The sequence below is a fragment of the Lates calcarifer genome, linkage group LG17 (assembly GCF_001640805.2).
Source record: "Lates calcarifer isolate ASB-BC8 linkage group LG17, TLL_Latcal_v3, whole genome shotgun sequence".
Taxonomy (NCBI): Eukaryota; Metazoa; Chordata; class Actinopteri; family Centropomidae; genus Lates; species Lates calcarifer.
In genome coordinates, this window is record NC_066849.1 from 14,459,224 (window position 1) to 14,477,959 (window position 18,736).

Here is an 18,736-nt window from a genome sequence, read left to right on the forward strand (position 1 = left end):
ACATACACACACACACAGCATATAAGACAAGACAAATACCCCTCCTCCTCATACAAAGATACACACACACACACACACACACACACACACACACAAGTAAGGTATGAAAATATAGGTCAGGACGCCAGGTTGACTAGCAAGACACCCACTCCTCATTCTCTCAGTGTCAGTCTCTCAAGTGTCAGTCATCCAGGAGAGGGAATCGAGTTCAGAGTCCACTCCAGGATTTCTGTCTCACAGTTCTGATGTCAGCCAGTCAGTTAAAGTGTGACCTAAATCCTTTAACCCAAAGTGGCTGTGTGCCTCTACCCCCCCAACAACCCACCCCTTTCCCACAAATTGACTCAAGGATGGGAAATGCCTCTGGGATAATTGTTTGTTTTTCCCCATCATGCCAACCCAAAATAAATCTTGCGATTTCCAAAAGCCTCTGATTTGGATGAAAAAAAAAGAAGAGTGACATTTGATAGTTGGATGGTGCTTTCAGAAGAGTCATCATGGAATTAGGGTGATATAATTACCCTACCTGACTCTTTTTGTGTGGTTGAACAGTTGTACTATATGACAACAGGATGTACAAGAGAGCGCAAAAGTGGTGTTCCTTTTGACTGCCGGTGCACCGTGACAGTGTGTGTGCACTTTGTGTGTGCACTTTGTGTGTGCATGTGTGTGTGTGTGTGTGTGCATAAATGTGTATGAGACATGGCAAACAGCCGTGAATGCAGTTGTTCCACTCCAGTAGTAATGATCCCCCCTGTGCTACTAGCAGCTCTCTATAACTCTCATCAATTAACATCCCACGCACACACACACACACACACATACACACACACACACACACACACACAGACTTGCTTCTCTTTCACGCAACATTTACAGCAACAATCATTTATTTCCAAAATTCAACTGATTAATCAGGGGATAGTTGCAAGCGTAGAGACCCCTTATCAAATCCTCACTGCGTACGCTGTCAAGCCTGAAAATAACTTTATTACCACTTTTTAGCCCGTCAATGTTCATTCCTATTCAGGCGGGACGCAACGCGCAGCCAGGCCCATAGGCTGGTTGCTACAAACTGCACCCTATGGCAAGCCCTCAGGTCCAAATTAAATTTTTAAGCAGATCACTTTGCAACATTTTGAGGTAAATTGAATCTATTTCACTGCATTTCACCATTTTTTAGTTTTCATTTTCTGTCACCCCCCCTCCCAAGTCCCAGAACAGTAAAAATTGTGTCAGGGATTGAAACACAGCCTAGGTCTTACAGGTTTGTTTTGAATTTGTGGACTTCACTTCTCAGGTTTCCTTATTGGTGTCACTGTGAATTATGTGTGCCACGCCTCGTTGGGCCTTTACCCAGACTGCTGTTCCGACAATGTCTTCCTCTCTTACTCTTTAAAACGTCAGAGTTGGTTGTTGGACACGCAAACTCGCAGCCAGGAAATGAAAGTTCAACCTGTGTAAACTCAAAGCCAGTTGGATACCTGAAAGCTGGATGGTATCATGTATAAGAAACTGTCAAATGATGTTAGTCCTGCCCTTTGTATTTGTATTTTTGTCTGTCATTTTCTTAGTGTGTGTGTAGCAGGCTGGGGAAGGAAAAGGAACATGATTGCCTCTCACAGCCTCCAATTACACCTCTAGAAAATAGCCACTGTTTTTTTTCTTTGGGGGGGGGGGGTATTCAAAATAGAGCAGCTCCAAATTCCCCTGATTAGTTTGCCTCTATCTCGCCATTGCAAGAAAACCTCTGTGGAAGACACAAAACACTGACTCTTTGTGAGCAATAGAGCACAAAGAGAAATCATTGTAAATATACTGATAACGAATACAGATACTCAAGAGGAACAACCCACAGACCAGCAAGCACCTGCTAAATAGCTTGTTGCACGGGTGAAAACAGAGAAGGCAAGAGTGATGCTTCTCAAACCAAGGCCAGGCATCAAACAGGCACATTGTGCTCAGAGCAAGTATGGAAAGAGGAGAAGAGAAGGTAGAGAGACAGGCTTTTGTGTGATCCTTATCTTAATTCAGCGGGGTTTTCAACACAAGTTTTATCTCCTATTGACATTCAAAACATCAGCACGACATAGGCACACACACGCATAACACACACACACGCACACACTTGCTCAAATGGCGTAACTGGAGACGTTCACTTTCATTAAACCAGCCCAGACAGCATCTGTGTCTCGTATAGGAAAGGCGTTTCATTGAGCCGTGATCTTCACTTCACACAGACAAACACTCGAGTGCACACTCATACACCCACACACACCCCCACACACACATATGTACACTAGTACATACTCACACAGCCTGCTTAGACGGTGGTTTGCATTGTCACTGCCAAGGCTTTGCTTTGAGGGCTTCATTGAGAGTTTTCTTTGTCTTTTGAAAGCAAAATAAGAGCAAAACAAAAATGCAGAGGAAAATATAATTGATGCAGAAATGCACATTTATTCAGTTTAGTAGAGGAACTGCCTCATGAAACAGTTTTTACTCGGGAATTTCGCTAGCACGTGGTCCTGTCTTAAAATTGGGGTGCGTGGGTCACAGAGAACAGCAGGCGTCTCAAATCCAGTGTGAGTCATAAGGAGAACATTTACTCAATGGAAAAATATAGCAGTGGGACGGCATTATCACCCCTGCACCCCTCCTCCTATCCAGGCCCCATGTGCTGTAAGCCAGCATGACAAATAATGTCAAATGGAGTGAGGAAAATGGAGAAAATATTACTTTATGTTAGGTGAGTGATGGGCGAGGACAAGAGGCATATATACACAAAAAATGATTTCTTTAACTGCTCCACCCTTTATATATGAAACAGAACCTAACAAAGAGCACAATTTATCACACTCACAAGGTCCTGATGGGTGTCTTCAGACCCCAACACAAGAATCAGTGGATTGAAGCCCAGTCTCATTATAGTATCTGGTTCACTACTTTTTTTTTTTAATTTCTTTTTTTTTTTCATTTTTTTTAGTCCCCCCCCCCCACGCAGCAGAAAAAATAAGCTCCAGCTGGTCAAATCTAACTAAGAAGAAACAAGTGTTTGTAGTGAGCGCGAATAATTAGAAACCTGCCTGGTCCATGCGAAGCTTTCTCCCTAGTGCTGGGCTCTAGGCAGCTCAAAGGCTGGTCGGCCTGCTTGTTAAGGCCACAGATAGCGTGTGAGAGTGCATTTGTGTGTGTGTATGTAAATGAGTGTGACTTAGTGTGGGTCTGAGTCGGAATTTGATTTGTGCTGTGTCAGTGTGTGTAGCGTTAAGTACTATATGTGTGTTTCCCTCCAATATTAACACACATATATACTATGAGAGTTGCTGCATGAAACTGATGCTGTTTCGTGTGAATTTGTGGTCTTTGTCCCTCTGGGAATAGTCCACTGTGATGTGTGTGTGTGTGTGTGTGTGTGTGTGTGTGTGTTCTGATCTGCCTACCATCACACTTCAGCCCACAGCCCATCTTTTTATCCAGTCAGAGAGGCAGGGAGGAATTCTGCGTGAAATGCACAAACAGAACTATTCGGTAAGCAACAGAAGTAAAGGGAGGCGGACGAAAACCTTGTTTGCCAACTTTCATTGTGTTTTGTGTGTCATTGTTGAGTATCGAGTGCAGAACACACTGCACAGCTTGGGCTGCTTGATTATTGGTGGCTGTAACTTAACTACCATCTCCTCATCCATCTCTTTCCCTCTCCCTACTGCTCCCCTTCAGGACGGGTTGTGTACAGTGATTGGCAGCTAATGAGGCAGGCATGGTTAGGTCAACTGTGGCACGGGGTTGTTTGTGTCTAAGTGTGTTTGTGTGTGAATGGGCATTCTAACAACAGACTGCAGCTGGACTGCCCCCCCCCCAGCGGTGATTCTCCACCCCTCCCTGCCTTTCACCCCTTCCTGCAACTTTCCTCTCTTCCAGTGCTCTGTCCGCAATTGTTTCAAGATGAGTTTGGTTTGCCTGTCCATCCCTCAGAGCCAACATAATCCAGACTTCCTTTCCCTTTGACTGCAAGTACATGTGCGTGTGTGTGTGTTTGTGTTGGGGGAGTGTTTGTGGGGAGTAATCTGTGCTGGCAAGTGTAAACAGATGCCACGATACACACATATGCATATAAACAAAAACTCGGATATATTTTTTTAATCTCCCACATCCCCAACACACACAAACACACATTGCAAATGAATTACAAATTCTGAAAGTACTGTTAATTTCCTGTGTGGAATAAATAGAGGCTCACACTTATGTAAGCTTTCAATTGAAATTCTATTTCATCTGTGCAGAATGAGATGAAAATTTTATGTCCTTATAGCTTTTCATAAAAGTCTAAAGAGTAGCCATTTAAAGTGTAGCTGTTTTCGAAGACGGATTTAGAGGTTATACTGCCTTTCACATATTTCCTCAGGAAATTTGAGAAGTGTTTTCTAACTCCTACAACAGCCGAGTCGAACATTATTGTGTATTCAGGGTGATTAAGGAGGAATTTACTTGCTACCTGTGCTCTCCAAATAATTTTCATCCCCTCATGATTGAATTTTCTAGGGTGAAAAATGATAGAGGAGAATACATACAGTTTGATATACTCAATTATCTTTCGGAGTCTCTCTTGCCCCCTTCCACCCTTCTTTCTCCTTTTGCCTTTGATTAATCTTTGGTACTTAGTGGGATTCATTCTTATTTAAATGTCCATGGATATCGTCCTTAGCTCTGAGGGGGCGTCTTTCTCCTTTTGAACCCTAGGTGGCAGTAGTTACCTACAAGCCACTCTTTGGCTTATAAGAGGTTTATTAAAGAATAATTAGAATGATGTATGGGACTGTCTATCTCTATCCACATCCATTTTCCCCCAACATGACTATTTCATGGAATAAGTATCAAATTAGGAGCGCATGGGCCTCGTATGTGGGGCAGTTGAAAACACACCCCAACATTTAGTCATTTATCATCAGGCATGTATGGCAGTACCAGTAACTCAGTGTGTGTGTGTCTGTGTTTGTGTCCCTGCATACGATTGAGAGGGAAGATCCATACTGCATGTTTATAAATGACATGTGGAACTGTAGTGCATGGTTGAGTGTTTAAGAGACTGAAAAAGGAAGATAAACAGCCTTGCATATTTATGACTGGCAGTTTCGGATCTTCTGTGTGTTTTGTTGATATATTCTTGCGTGTTTTTAAGAACTTAGGTGGGAATTAGGTGCGTGTGTGGCTGCATTAGTATGTATACTCTTACCTTTTTTGTGTACCTTCTAGACACCTTTGCCTTTTGTGTCTGACTTTGATTGTATCTTTGTGTGTCTTTAAAAAAAAAAAAAAAAAAAAAACCTACACTCCCTGCACCCTGCCAGCCAGTCAGTCAGGCAGGTCAGGCTGACTGGTGGCTGAGCTAAGCGTTGGCCCGCTTACTCCCAGGACCTTTACCAGCGGCTCAGCACGCTCAGCTAGAGTTTCCCTGTGTCCGACTGGACCACTAAAAATGCCACAAAAAGAACAAAACAGTGATTGATAAGACGGCTGAAACAAGAGAGCGACTTAACAGGGCGGCCAGCTGTCTGTCTTTCTGTCGCTCCGCTACTCATGCTCTCCCTCTCTCTCTCTCCGTCTCTCCCTGTCTGCCTCCCTTTCTCATTCCACCATTGTGCAGCAACAAACACTCCATTCTGACAGCGGTTGAACTGTGCCGATACCCTCGAGTGTGCGGGGCAGAATGGGAGGCTTGTCAAAGCAGTGGTTGTTTACACTCTGCCAGGAATAATAAGAGGGGGTCGTTTTTCTGAACCGATTAATCACGAGCAGCCCTTGCACTTGTTTGACGAGTATTCCAGACACAGAATAGATGTCGATGGGGGAAGCAATTTGTTGTAGAAAGAAAGCAGCTGATTGTTGTTGATCCATTACTGTTTCTATGTTATTAGGGTCGGCGTGACACAGCATAGGCCACAGGCGCAAGCGGTTTGATGCCCACTACATTTTCAGCAATGACTGAGGCATATGATCATTGTGAGGATTTGTTTTACTGGGTTTATTCATAATTCAAATAATAAAAATGAATTGCTAGACGGAGTTGGAATCTGAGTAATTGTCATACCATAGTATGAACTGAGATTGAGTTTACTCTCCTGAGGTGTGCAGAACGGCCTCTGGCTACATTAATAATGGTGTTATTATTAGAGCTTAGATTTTTCTGTATGGCCACTACTTACTTACTAACTATCCTTGAGCAATACACTTAGTTCTCATCTGCTCCAGGGGGCCAAACATTATGAGACTGACCCTGAAGAGAATTTCCCACTTGGAAATTAATTAACTCTATCAAATTAAGTACGCCATGTAAAATTTGCTTGTTGAACCTCTGGCCCTCTGTTTGTACTTTAGGAGCTGCAGTAAAGATCAGTAGACAGACTTGCGGTTTGCAGACAATTCAAACCAAATGGATAGCCCCCCCCCCCCGCAAGCTTTATTCACAAGCGCCTTCATAAACAATGGCAGGTTACTTGTGCGTCTCAGTCACACTCGTCCAGGTGCAGAAAATAAAAGTGTTGCATGTCCTATATACAATATGTTAATGATTTGCAGCTCACCCTCTGATCTTTGTATGTTTAACTGGATGATCAGATGAGGATAAACCTGTCCTGCGGAAAAATTACAGGCCGATATGTTTTTTTTCCCACATGCTCAATCTGCCGTTTGACCGACTGATATTTGGGCTACATTAATGCGATGCTGATGCTGAACTGAATGAAAGCATGAGTAAAAAGGAGTTTCTAATCTTTTCATCTGACGCTTTTATTGAATGCGTCTTGGAGCAACCGAGGGCTCCTTTAAGACCCTGCCAGAGTCACTTAAGGAAATCAGAGTGGGGGTTTTGGGAGCCTGCAGGGGTTCATTAGGACCAGACTGGTCCAACTTCCTTTGCCAGAGAGGAAAAGAAACACAGAAAACATATAGAGAAAAATGAATAAGAGAAGTAACGACCAGAGAGTGAGGGCTAGCAAGTGTAGGGGTGGGGTGGGGGGCTGAGTGACCAGACAGAAGACGGGGTGAGAGACGGCAAGAAACAGAGTGGGAAGAGAAACTAACCAGGAGAAGAGGAGTGTGGCAGGCAGGGAGTTGAAGGAGGGAGACGAAAGATTGAAGGAGAGCAAAGAGAGACAGCGAGTGCTGCGATGCCAGTCTACCCTGTGACAGCTTGACACCACAAATCAAACTACGAAATGAAGACAAGTAACGAGACAACCGTCGCCAGGATCACTGCCAGTCTGGCTGTTACCTATAGGCTACAGTGCTCTAAAGCCATACTCTTTTCATTGTGGCTGTCATATCGGGGAGTGCTCTAAATGAAAACAGACCTCTTCCCTCTTTTTCTTTTGTAGTTTTTTTTTTTTAGGTAAGGTACTGTAGGTTGAAGTGGAGCTCTGTCCTTCTCAGCACACAGAGGGATGTATTGTAGACTTCATTCTATTGAGTGAAAGAGTTGGATAGGGTCTCTGTTCCTTTTTTTCTCTTTGTGCTAGAAGACATTCATCACCTACCCCAGTCCTTCTGATAAATGGTTGCTGTGTAGAAAAAAACACATGTGAGTGCACGCACACACACTTACAAAAGCACACCCGTACAGAACCACTTCATGTCAGTGTGGATTTAGTAGCTCACTTGTGGTATTTGTGGATCTATCGTCTGAACTGGTCGAAAAGACAACCGACGGGCTCAGAGAGGGTTGTACAGATACTTCGGGTTAGCACAGATAGCTACAGCTCGGGATAAGTTTTCTTAAGCTTGTGTGTGCTTTTATTCATCCATGCCCTGCCTTACATAATTACATGCATTTCAACATGTGACCTTCCTTGTAGGTGTTCGGAACAATTTGGGAGTAGCTGTTGCTTTACTGATTCATGGAGGCTTGCCCAGGGTTTTTTTTTTTTTTTACTGCTGGCTTATGATCCAAATGAACAATCTCTCAGTTGTTACTGCTCTTTTTTTTGAGCTACCTGCCCTACTGCTGGCAACACAGTCAATGATCTGGCTCTCTTGGTTCCTGGGAGCTTGGTTGTGATGTAAATATTATCATGCTGCACTGTTCCCAAATCTGCCACACAGCAGTAAGCACCTTTGTGTCAGGATTAGTAATGGCTACTTCAGAAGAAGGGGAGAAAAAGAGGGATGAAGTTACCGAGAGCTACCCCCGCAGCCCTTGAGATGCTTTGCACATCTCTGTAAAAGGGGCTTTTGGGTTTTGTTCCTCATTTTCAGCCAAAAATCTTGATGATTCCAAATGGCCAGATGTCACACACCAGTCGGTTTTCTCATTGGCCTCTTTCAGCATTCTTTACCCATTTTCCTGATTGGTGGATAGAATGGACCTATAATGTACTCTAAAACCTCTGATTGGCTCTGTGTTGTTCTTTTACTGGAATCACAATTTGTGATTGGCTGTCGTGCTGCTTTGATGTGTTCGACTGTATCCAACTGCTTTTTTTCTGAAGGAAGATAGGAACAAGACGAATAATGTTTCTGACGCAAATACTCACTCTGACTGCAGATTAAGGCTACTGGGAAGGATGAATTTCCAGTTACGCTTCCAGAACTATTACTGTTGAAGTGATTTTCATCCTTCAGACAGACATGTTTTGGCACGTGGCTTCTGTCAGGATTCATAAACCAATTAATGTAGAAATATATAAAAATGAAACTAAAATCAAGTGATTATTTTGGACATCGTGGAAACAACCTGCAAATAGACCATCTACAGATGTAGCCACATTGGGTCCCGTTAAGTAGTAAGTAAATTAGGCAGTTGATAGTAAGGTGACAAACATAATTTGATGCTTCCACAGCATGGCAATGGCTGCTTCAGACAATGGCTCATTTCCAATACCAATGTCAAAAATCTCTTCAAAATCTGTTTGATAAAAACCAAACATCCATGCCCTTGCACACTGCTTTCATGAAATTCTTTTTCAGAGTACTTTTTTAACAATAACAACCCAATCAATAATAAACACCCACAGCAGCTAGGTGAAAAAGAATCTCTAACCCAGTCCCTGTATACTGCCCTACAGAGGTTTTCAGGCCATTGTCGGAACGGTGCCTATAGGTGAGGCTCAGACTAGTGAGTCACTACCCCCTTCCTGTCATGTAGAAATTCATTCAGGATTCTCACATGTACGTACTTACACTCATTCAACAAATACACCAGTATTAAAGCCATTACAAATCAAATGATATCAAAAGGAGCCACTCATACTATTGTCCTCCCATAGAAAAGAAAATAGGTGGTTTGAGCATCTGAACAATGTTAGGAGGGGACCTGACTTATTTCAACAATCAAGGTCTATCAACCAGCGCCAGCCTTTCGGTGGGCATCTGTTGCATTGTCATTTGAAGTCACCTCATAGGAAGACACCATTCTAATCACAGTTGCCAGCTGATTCACCCTCCCACCGCACTTCTCTCCATTTGCTGGTCCTTTTGTTGTCTCACACAATCTCTTTCTCTCCCTGGGATAGAGACAGAGAGAACATAACAAAGAGTAAAGGGGAAGAATTGATTTTGTTGTGTCAGGTATAATAATTGATATCTGAATACCTTACACTAGTGCTGGAAATGGTTCTGTTAAGGAAGGTAAGCTGCTTTTTTTTTTACCTCAAATCATAGGTGCCTTATTCTGTTCTCGCTCAGTTGACTCTGCCTGAGCTTCCTTGATTGTATATGATGGCAGTGAGCTGATCGCAGTGGTAATTTGCTGATGCTCACAAAGAGATTATCACTGGCAGTGGTGTGGATGGGTGTTGCACTGTCTGGCCGTAGCGGGCATACTTAGGTGTGACAGAGTCATGGACCACCAGCTGTGGTTGGCTGAAAAGGGCAGGCTCACTTCTCTGGTGGCAGTTTAACCTACACAATCTGTTTGTATGCATGCATTCATACACAGATACACAGACTCCTCTTCATGCACAAGCATGCACACATCAGTGTCAGATAGGATTTATGCCCAGGCAAAGGCTAAGAGTTCCAAAGTGTCCTTCAAAGAGAAAAAAAAAACCCTGTCTCCATCTTTCTCTCCTCTTCTCTCCTTTTTGTGGGAACAGATCACTTTTCTCACAAGATGCCCTAAATCCACTCCTGTAATTGCACAGCATTTCTGTCTGCTGAATTGAGAAGAGAGAAAAAAAAAATAAGATGAAGTAGAAAAACACCCCCAGAATATTCTTTGAATCTCTCTCTCTTCTTCTCTCTGGCAGATCAATCGAGCTCCAAGCTTTGGAACCGATCAGAAGATTGATTACGACGTGAAGAAAGGGGTGCTGCTCAATGCTCTCAAACTCCTCAATATTAGGTACTGTTCTCCATAATGGTCATACACACACATGCATATAGATACACATGAATTGTACCCTAGGGGACCATGAAGTTTCATGTGCCGAGGCAGGCAACGCTCACATCATTCTTTATTTTACAGGGCTCTGAATGTTTTAAAGATTTCAATCGATTCTTTTAGTTTTATTTGGCAACCCTGAAAACTTTGGAATTACTTTGATGCACAGCACAATTATGTCTTTATCTTGTTTTGGTCTCACGCTGATGACACAGTAGTGACATAAGTTTGAAACAAAAAGGAGGTAAAAAGCTGCTGTCCTTGTAAATTTGTGTGTTGGTATTGGTATTGAGTGGATACGGAGACAGATAATGGCCAAGGTACAAAGCTGTGCATCTACTGCATGCTTTGTGCACCCTTCAATCAGACATGCTGTGTGTGTATATGTGTGTGTTTTAATTTTGTTTTGTCTTGAAGTTATGCTATCCGTGGTTTCGTAGTCTCCATTGTTTACCCTGCTCTGTATATTTATGTAAGCTTCCTGTATTGCTCTTTTACTTTGCTTTGTGGGTGTATTTGTTTGCCTGTTGAGGTTGCACATACTGTCATTCTTGCTGTGTAACATATTTGTTGTATATGTAGTGTGTGTTTGTGCTTGCTGGCATGCTTTTCTGTCCCCTGGCTACAGTGAGTCTCTCCACTGATTGATCATCGCACACCAGACCTCTGGATCTCTGCTCCCTTTTTCTTTTTCTCTCTGTGCTTGTCCTCCTCTTACTGCTCTAAATATAGTCTCAACTCTACTAGTCACACACATACACACACACGCACACACACACAGTGGATCAATTATATGCAGCACCATAGATCTAGTTTGGCCAAGTGTGGTGTGTGGTGCAGCCATCCCACATAAAAACTCACTCCATCCTCCCGTCCAGCTTGAGCCGCCACAAACAAATCTCTTATCAAAATGATTTGTTTCATGGCTGATGTTTGCTGTGTTCCCACAGATTAAAAGGGGAGATTTGATTATTTCATGACAAATAAATCGTAGGAGGCCTTGAAAGGCGGTGGGGAGCTTTTTCCACCGGACAAACTGCTTATGTTCATGCTGGAGTGAATGAGGGCTTTGTTCTACCTCACTCACTTTTTTCCCTTATATAGAAATGGCTGTGCTTTCCAAAAGGGAGGGGTTGGTGGTTTGTAGAGGTAGGGGTGGCTCTCAACTGTGTTCGCAACACCAACTGTATCAACGTGGGATCAATTCGGACCCGGCCGGGCATGGACATTGATAAACCTCAGCCCCCCAACAGCACTCAATATCCAATTTAAAGGGCCAGCGATTGACTAAAATGAATTGCCCTCTCTCCTGACCGCAATGGCCCACTTGTTCAGAATTAGCTGTCTAGTCCTGTTCATCCTGGTGTTGCGGTTTGTTTCTGTCTCTGCTCCATCTTTATCCTTGTATTGTTGAATGTTTTGTGTGGGATTTTCCCTTTTTTTCCTTCTTTTTTTTTTTTTTTTTTTGTTTTGTTTTGTTTTTTTTTTTACCACCACAATGATGTGATGATCAAAAAGCAAATTCAGGTCACTCCGTCAGTTAGGGATAAGCCCTGCAAACTGTCAAACTTCATCATAGTTAACAGCATTAATGAAAACCTTTTTACTGTGTCTGTTCTTTACTGAGCAGCATTTAGTGTTAATCTGCAAAACCTACTGCATGCAGAAGAATCTGTGATAGAGAGCAAGTCAAAGACATGAGGTATTACTGAAAAACAGAAAAATGTGTCCAGCAGGAAGATACAGAAAATATGGTTTGATAGTTTTGAACCCTTTCCATGTGTTTAAACTATGCATTATATTGACTCCTTATTTTTTGTTGATCCAGGGCTAGTGATAAGAAACGTAACCTGGCCCAGCAAAAGGCAGAGGCTCAGAGACGGCTCTACGGACATGGCTCCATGAAGAAACTCTCAGCTGCTTCGTCAGACTGGGAAAAACAACGTCACACGTTGGAGAGAAGGAGAGAAGAGCTGGTAATGCACAAACAAATTAATGTAATAAACTATTACATTGGGTTTATTTATTTCGAAAGGATTTGCTGAACAAGATTCTGCTTTGCATTTACACCGTTACACATATTCCCATCTGGGATCTGCCAACTAAAGCCACAATTCTCTCTGCTGGCTACCGACCAACTGCGGCGGAGCGTCTGGGATGCTAAGCACCTGCACGAGGTGGTGCTCCTTGACTGTGGTCAAGGGAGTTGAGAGTGATACTCATTCATTTCTCCACCCAGACTTTTAAATCCAGCCGGGGGACTGAAACAATGGCTGTATAATTATGGGCCGCGATCATAAGTCATGAGATACTTCTTAAGCTTTTTACACCACACTAAAATGAGCACAAAAGGTTAACACTGGCTTGGAATCAGCAGTTCAGGGACAGGTGCTCATCGGAGATGTGTTTAGAAATATTATCTGTGACATTTAGTTGAAATTATTTCCTCAGAACTGAAACAAGACAGGCTGAAATGAGAAGAAAAGCCGGAGCAGAAATTCAGTACTTCTTATTCTACATCAAAAGTTTTCTGAGACAAGCATACCATTTAATTATTTTCTGTTTGAAAAGAAGGAGTCTGGGGCGCTTTTCTCATCTATATGAGGAAAAGTGGCAGCTACTAGTGCTTTACGCCTCCCATCCTCTTTGATTAGCCTTTTGATCAGCCACAGCAGTAATCAGTGGGAATAAGGAAAGATGGCGCAGAGGCACTATTTTAAAAAGGGCACTACCTCATCTTTGAGTGCTGTTATGGCTGAAGTGCGAGATCAGGTTCAGGTCTATTGAAAGTACATATCACTCAGTTCTCAATGATACTGCTGTGCCAGTAGTGGCATTATCCCCCGCCTCACTACCTTATGCTAAATTGGTCAACTGAGCTCCACAATTATACCTTTGTAACACATTAAAAAAAGAGTAGATGGAAAAATGCCTCTAAATTATAAGTCACTGATGGGTGAGGCAGCTTCTTTCGTCTCTTTCTCCCCTCTCGCTTTCTTATTTGTAAGACTCTATTCTTTCTCTGTTTTACAGAGAGGATAAGGCAGGGGTGGCAGTGACTTTTACCTGAAAGATTTTCCTGTGGTTTTCTCCCATTTCTAGAAAGAGAGACTGGCACAGGTCCGCAAGCAGATCTCCAGGGAGGAGCATGAAAAGCAGCATCTGGGGAACTACAGGTAAGGAAGAGGCAAACAGCCAGGGAGAGACGGGGCTCTCCCTCCAGCAACTCCACCCACTACACTCGCGCCAGCTTCTCTTACATTTATGGGGTCATCTGCAGAGCGCCAGGCTCACAGGAGAATAAATAATGTTGCTGCAGACAACAAGCAAAAGAGCACAACCAGTGGTAAGAGGACAGAAGAATTAAGACAGAAAAAATATGTACAAGACAGGAGAGAGACAGGAAATCAGAAGTAGCACATAATGTCAAGGTTCAAATTGTTATTTTGCAATGTTACCTTGTCGGCATTGCAGAAATTCAAATTAGCATGATACTTTGTTTGACAGCTGCAAGCCATTCTCCATCTCCTCTTTGCCCCACACCTCTATTCTTTTTTCCTCTAACTCTAGCTGGAATTTCAAAAGACATCAAACGTGTCAATTTTTAATAGTCGCCTGACAGACAGAGCAGATCTACCTTACAGCATGACTCAGCAACACCGAGTTCTGATTTGCCGCTTGTCCCTTGTAAATTGTTAATGTTCCCTCACTTTCTTTCCCTGCCTGTCAAATAAATGTACACACGTACACATTCCAGTTCTTGATTTTTTTCTCTCCCATCTCAATTCTCGCTGTCTCCCCAAGTCTAAGTGACTTCTTGACTCATCACTTGACTGAATGGCTAGTCAGAATTCTGATCCCAGGCTGCATGAAGTGCTGTCACCTCCCTCCTCTCTTCCGACAGGCAGCCAGACAGTCAATCAGACAGGCTGAGGTCTGTCTGGAGCACCCCTAATAAAGACCTCTTAGCATTCAAATGGTGTCCCGGCGCAGCACTGGAGTCTGATTAACACACTGCTTCTCATTAAATGAGTTCGGGTAATGAACTTACTTACATTCGGCTATTAGATGAAACTTGCATCAGGTATAGACAAGCCAGGACCCTGTGGCATCTGAGGAAAACCCAGCTGGTTTGATGCCATCTCTGCTGTTCATTTAACATCTTTTAAGCAGCTGGAAGCAGGAGGCTTGAGAGACACTGTTGTCCAAAACAAAGTTAGTTTTAAACTAATGTGAATGGAGCATGAATATTAGTTTTGCCTCTAGATCAATTGGAAACATGTGGGTGAAAATAAGCCTCAGCATGAACATTTTATTTAAAAAATATTGCAGGGTCACCCTCAAATAAAACGTCCATATGTTCGGAGTTGGAGGGTGCCAAAGAGAGGGGGCAGTTAACACCCACTATTAAAGTGTTGACCTTATGCGTTTCAGTCAAATGATTTATGTTGCTCTTTGAGGATTGACAAGTTCTGGCTCCTTTCATATATTGTCTTTTCAATTCAATTTATCCAGCAGTTATGAAAGGATTTTTTCCACATTTTTATAGCATATCTCAAGAGGAAGAAAAAATGTGGTCCATGTAACTTAAAGGTGGTAAAAGAAAAAGTATGGCAGTTACAAAATCCCATATAGCATAGTGCCGAGGGAGGGAACTAAAGTTCATATCAGGTGTCTCAACATGCAGTAGTTGCTTGATTTGAGCTGCAGTAACTAAAGGTATGCATGGAATTGGGTCAACTTCTCAACAATATGGAAATCGTGTACTAAGAACAGCATCCCTGCATAAAATTGTTAAATGACAGACGGGGTGCAGTAAAAGTTTTAATGGTGAAATTGTGTAATGTTAAACTTTACTGGTCATTGTGCTTGCAGTGAAATCTGCAACTCAGATGGTGATATATTTGAATAGCTTAGTAGTAATAGCTTGGTAATCAGTATTTACCAAAATCTGCCCATTATGTTACCATGGTAAAAAAAATTCTTTGTGTTTTTAAAAAAAGGAGGTCTGTACTCATGTCAGCGGCCCTCTTAACTTCCCGTTGCTTCAAAAAGCCAACTCAGGAGGAGTTTGGCTGCAAATACGTCTGTGTAGAAGCCAAACTATTTCCCTGCTTTTACACTTCACACTGCTTATTTTGATTATAAGGCTGTCGTTGTTTTGGTTTGATGGCTAAAGCGATGACTTTGGAGATGAATTATGTGGATAACCAAGCAGAGGTTTATACATTTTCCTAATCCCCTTAGGTCTAAGATAAACACTGAGCACTGTTAGCTTAGTCTTGAGGACACAAACTATGTGGAACATGTGAACAGGCATATTAGTAAAGACTGTGACAAACAGGAAAGTAAGTGCACATCTCAGGATGGATGTAACGTGTGTGGGAAGCAAATGTGTGTTAATGCATTATGCCATGTAAAAAGACTGAGTGAAGTTTGTACAGTTTCTTAACTCAAGGTTTCCATTAATAGTTCTTTCCTTCTCTTTCTGTCTTTTCTCTTTGCTCCCTCCTCTTTCATTCTCCTCCCTTGATCCTGCCACTCACCTTTTTTTTTGGTCTCTGAATCACTTCACACCTTCAATTGAAATACTTATAATTCTTTCCATTTGTACATTTAACTTCCTACGTGCTTTTTTCACCACTCTCACCTGCTGTGCCTTGACCTCTGTGTACCTCACTTCATCCACTCCTCCTCCTTTCGCCAATCCATCCCTCTTTCCAACTTTGCAACCACATCCTTTCTTTTTCGCTTATTTTCTTCATCACTCTCTCTCCTTGCTGAATTTCCCCTCTTCTTCTTTTTTTGTCTTTTATCTGTCATTGCTTCCTGCCTCCCAATTCTGTCACCACTCACCTCCTATCCCTCCTCCCGAACCTCAATCTCCCCCACTTTCTTTCTCTCCACTCTGTCACTCCCACTCTTCTTTTGTGACCCCAAACCCTATTTTCTCTTTCTCTTTTTCTCTATTCTGTCATTTCCTCTCTTTCACTTCTCAACTCCTTCCTCTCTTCATTGATGACCCTCATTCTTTGCCTTCTCCTTGCTTTTCTCTCTGTGTCTCTGCGGCCTACAGACGTATTTACCCCCCAGACGACAAGCTGCTGTTGGAGAAGTATGAAAGCCTGCTCTCGGCCGCCTTTCAGACCTTCCTCGCTGGGCGAGCTGCCTCACTTCAAAAGGAAATGAATAATCCTCTGAAACGAATGAAGGCACGTACATCAGTGGCAGACTGTCACGCACGCGCACACACTCACACACACACATCATAGAAACCTGCGAAGAACGACACACGAACATATACGCACAATATACATACACTTGTGGACAGGCACATGCCAAAGAAAAGAAACACACAGGCATTTCTATTAAGATTCTGCCCACAGACACAAAAAAGGATGTGCAAATAATGCGGAAAGTGTGCCGCAGTCCTTGTATTTGTTGGAACTTCTGACAGAATGTCCTTCTTCTCCTCTCTATCTACCTCTGTCATTCACTCTGTCTCTCTGCAGATACTTATTGTGCTGCCTCCATGAGCCTTTAAAAGCAAATCAGATGGCACACAATAATGTCATTTTTGTTTCTTTGCAGTTCAGCACAGTTCTTTACAGAGTGCTCTCTTCAGTTTCCCTCGTCCTCTTTCTGTATCTTCCTGTCTCATTTTTTTCATTCTGTCAAAGTTAGTTGTGAATAGGCTTCAAAGTTGATTACCATTGCCGCCCGCACATTTGAATTTGCTTTCCTACAGGCAAATTATTTAGTACCCCCGCCAATGAGGTCACGTATTCACCCATGTCTGTTTGTTTGTTTGTTTATTTGTCAGCAAGATTATACAAAAACTTTTGAACCAATTTGCACCAAACTTGGTGGATGGAAGGGGCATGGGTCAGGGAAGAACCCATTCAATTTTGGTGTGGATTAGGTGAAACGGGCAGTGCCGGGAAATCTTTTTTTGTTGCAAGATGGGTTATTTTTCCACATTTTCGTCGGTTTCTCAGGATATAATGTGTGTTTAGAGCTATGGGTTTGTACTATTTAGAGCAGGTAAGAAATACACTGACGTGTAGGATTGTTTATCCTTGGTGGAGGCATGCAGTTCTAGTTTTTATTTAATTTATGTTTTGAGAAAGATTCAGGGTACATTTTTGAACACATACAATGAAGTGTGAGAATACACACACACACACACACACACACACAATGTCAGGTCTTTGGTCTCGGAAGGTAAAGGTATGAAGAGACCTTGCAAAGGTTAATTTCCATACCACACGACTTTGCAGAGAGAGGGGGGAGAGCGAGGACAGAGAGGAATGTGGCATGTTTAAATGGTGATGAGAGACGGATGAGCAAAACTCACAAAGCAAAAGATGGTGAGATGCAGATAGAGATAGTTGTTTTGTCGCTTTTGTTTTTTGTAAAATATTTTTTAAAGTATTGTGACAGACTCCCATTATAAATGCACTTTATGAATCACGATGACATGAGCAGAGTACAAAAACTAAAGAACAGAAAGAGGGAATTTTCTGTTTTCAAGTCTGGTGATGTATTCAGAAAGAACAAATCAATGAAACAAAAAGACACAGAGAAAGGCATTGTGGGATATTTAAACACACGGGGGAAAGAAGAATTGATGAGTAGGAAAGATGCAGATGGAACAAAAAAAACCCCTTAACTGATTTTGGCAAGTGAATAGTGAATAGAATAGTGAATATGGATGTTTTTGACAGTAGTATTGACATAACAATTTCATATCAAAGCACTGGGAGGAGATGTCATATGCAACTGTTGCAGCTTTTGTAGAAACAAACCTACCTCACAAGCCTCTAGCCCTCTGCAGTTTGTTTTTCAGAAAGTTATTGTGTGTCCTTTCAAAAGTGGAATGTCTGCAGCACATTTTTAAAAGAGATGTCAATCATAGACCAGGCAGAGTTGAAACACCAGGCTGAGGTAAGTTTAATTTCGTCAACATGCAGAGATGTAGATCTTGTTCAAAGTAGGAAGGAAGAGAGATTATAGGAACAAAGGAGGCTGTAGAGTTCGCTATCTAATAACATGATCATGAGTGACAACTGGACTGTCCTTATTATTAAGGGACAGAGTGTGAGATCCTAATCTGATGCTCCAGAATTTGAATGTGATATTAGAGCACAAGTAATTTTCAAGCTGATGTGTTGCCAAGAATAAAATGTAATTTGAGTTACTTTTAAGTTTAAGTGACTTAAAAAGAAAATATAGAAGTGAAACAATTCTCAGCTGGATCTTATGTTCTCATAAATCAAAAAATCCTTTTTCCTGCTGCAAGAAATGGCCAATTCACAGGGTCCCATTGTTGGGGGCATCTGAGAATTTACTTCCAGCAAC

The 18,736-nt window shown here is 42.3% G+C and overlaps 1 protein-coding gene across 2 annotated transcripts in view; it reads left to right on the forward strand.

Annotated features, from left to right (window-relative positions):
* ttll7 (tubulin tyrosine ligase-like family, member 7) overlaps positions 1-18,736 on the forward strand; it is a 67,345-nt gene that overhangs the window by 22,845 nt on the left and 25,764 nt on the right. For both annotated transcript variants that reach the window (XM_018673172.2, XM_018673173.2), the window contains exons 10-13: positions 10,242-10,336; positions 12,204-12,351; positions 13,478-13,551; positions 16,452-16,587. In XM_018673172.2, coding sequence (XP_018528688.1) covers positions 10,242-10,336; positions 12,204-12,351; positions 13,478-13,551; positions 16,452-16,587 — 453 coding nt within the window. The remainder of the gene's footprint in view (positions 1-10,241; positions 10,337-12,203; positions 12,352-13,477; positions 13,552-16,451; positions 16,588-18,736) is intronic.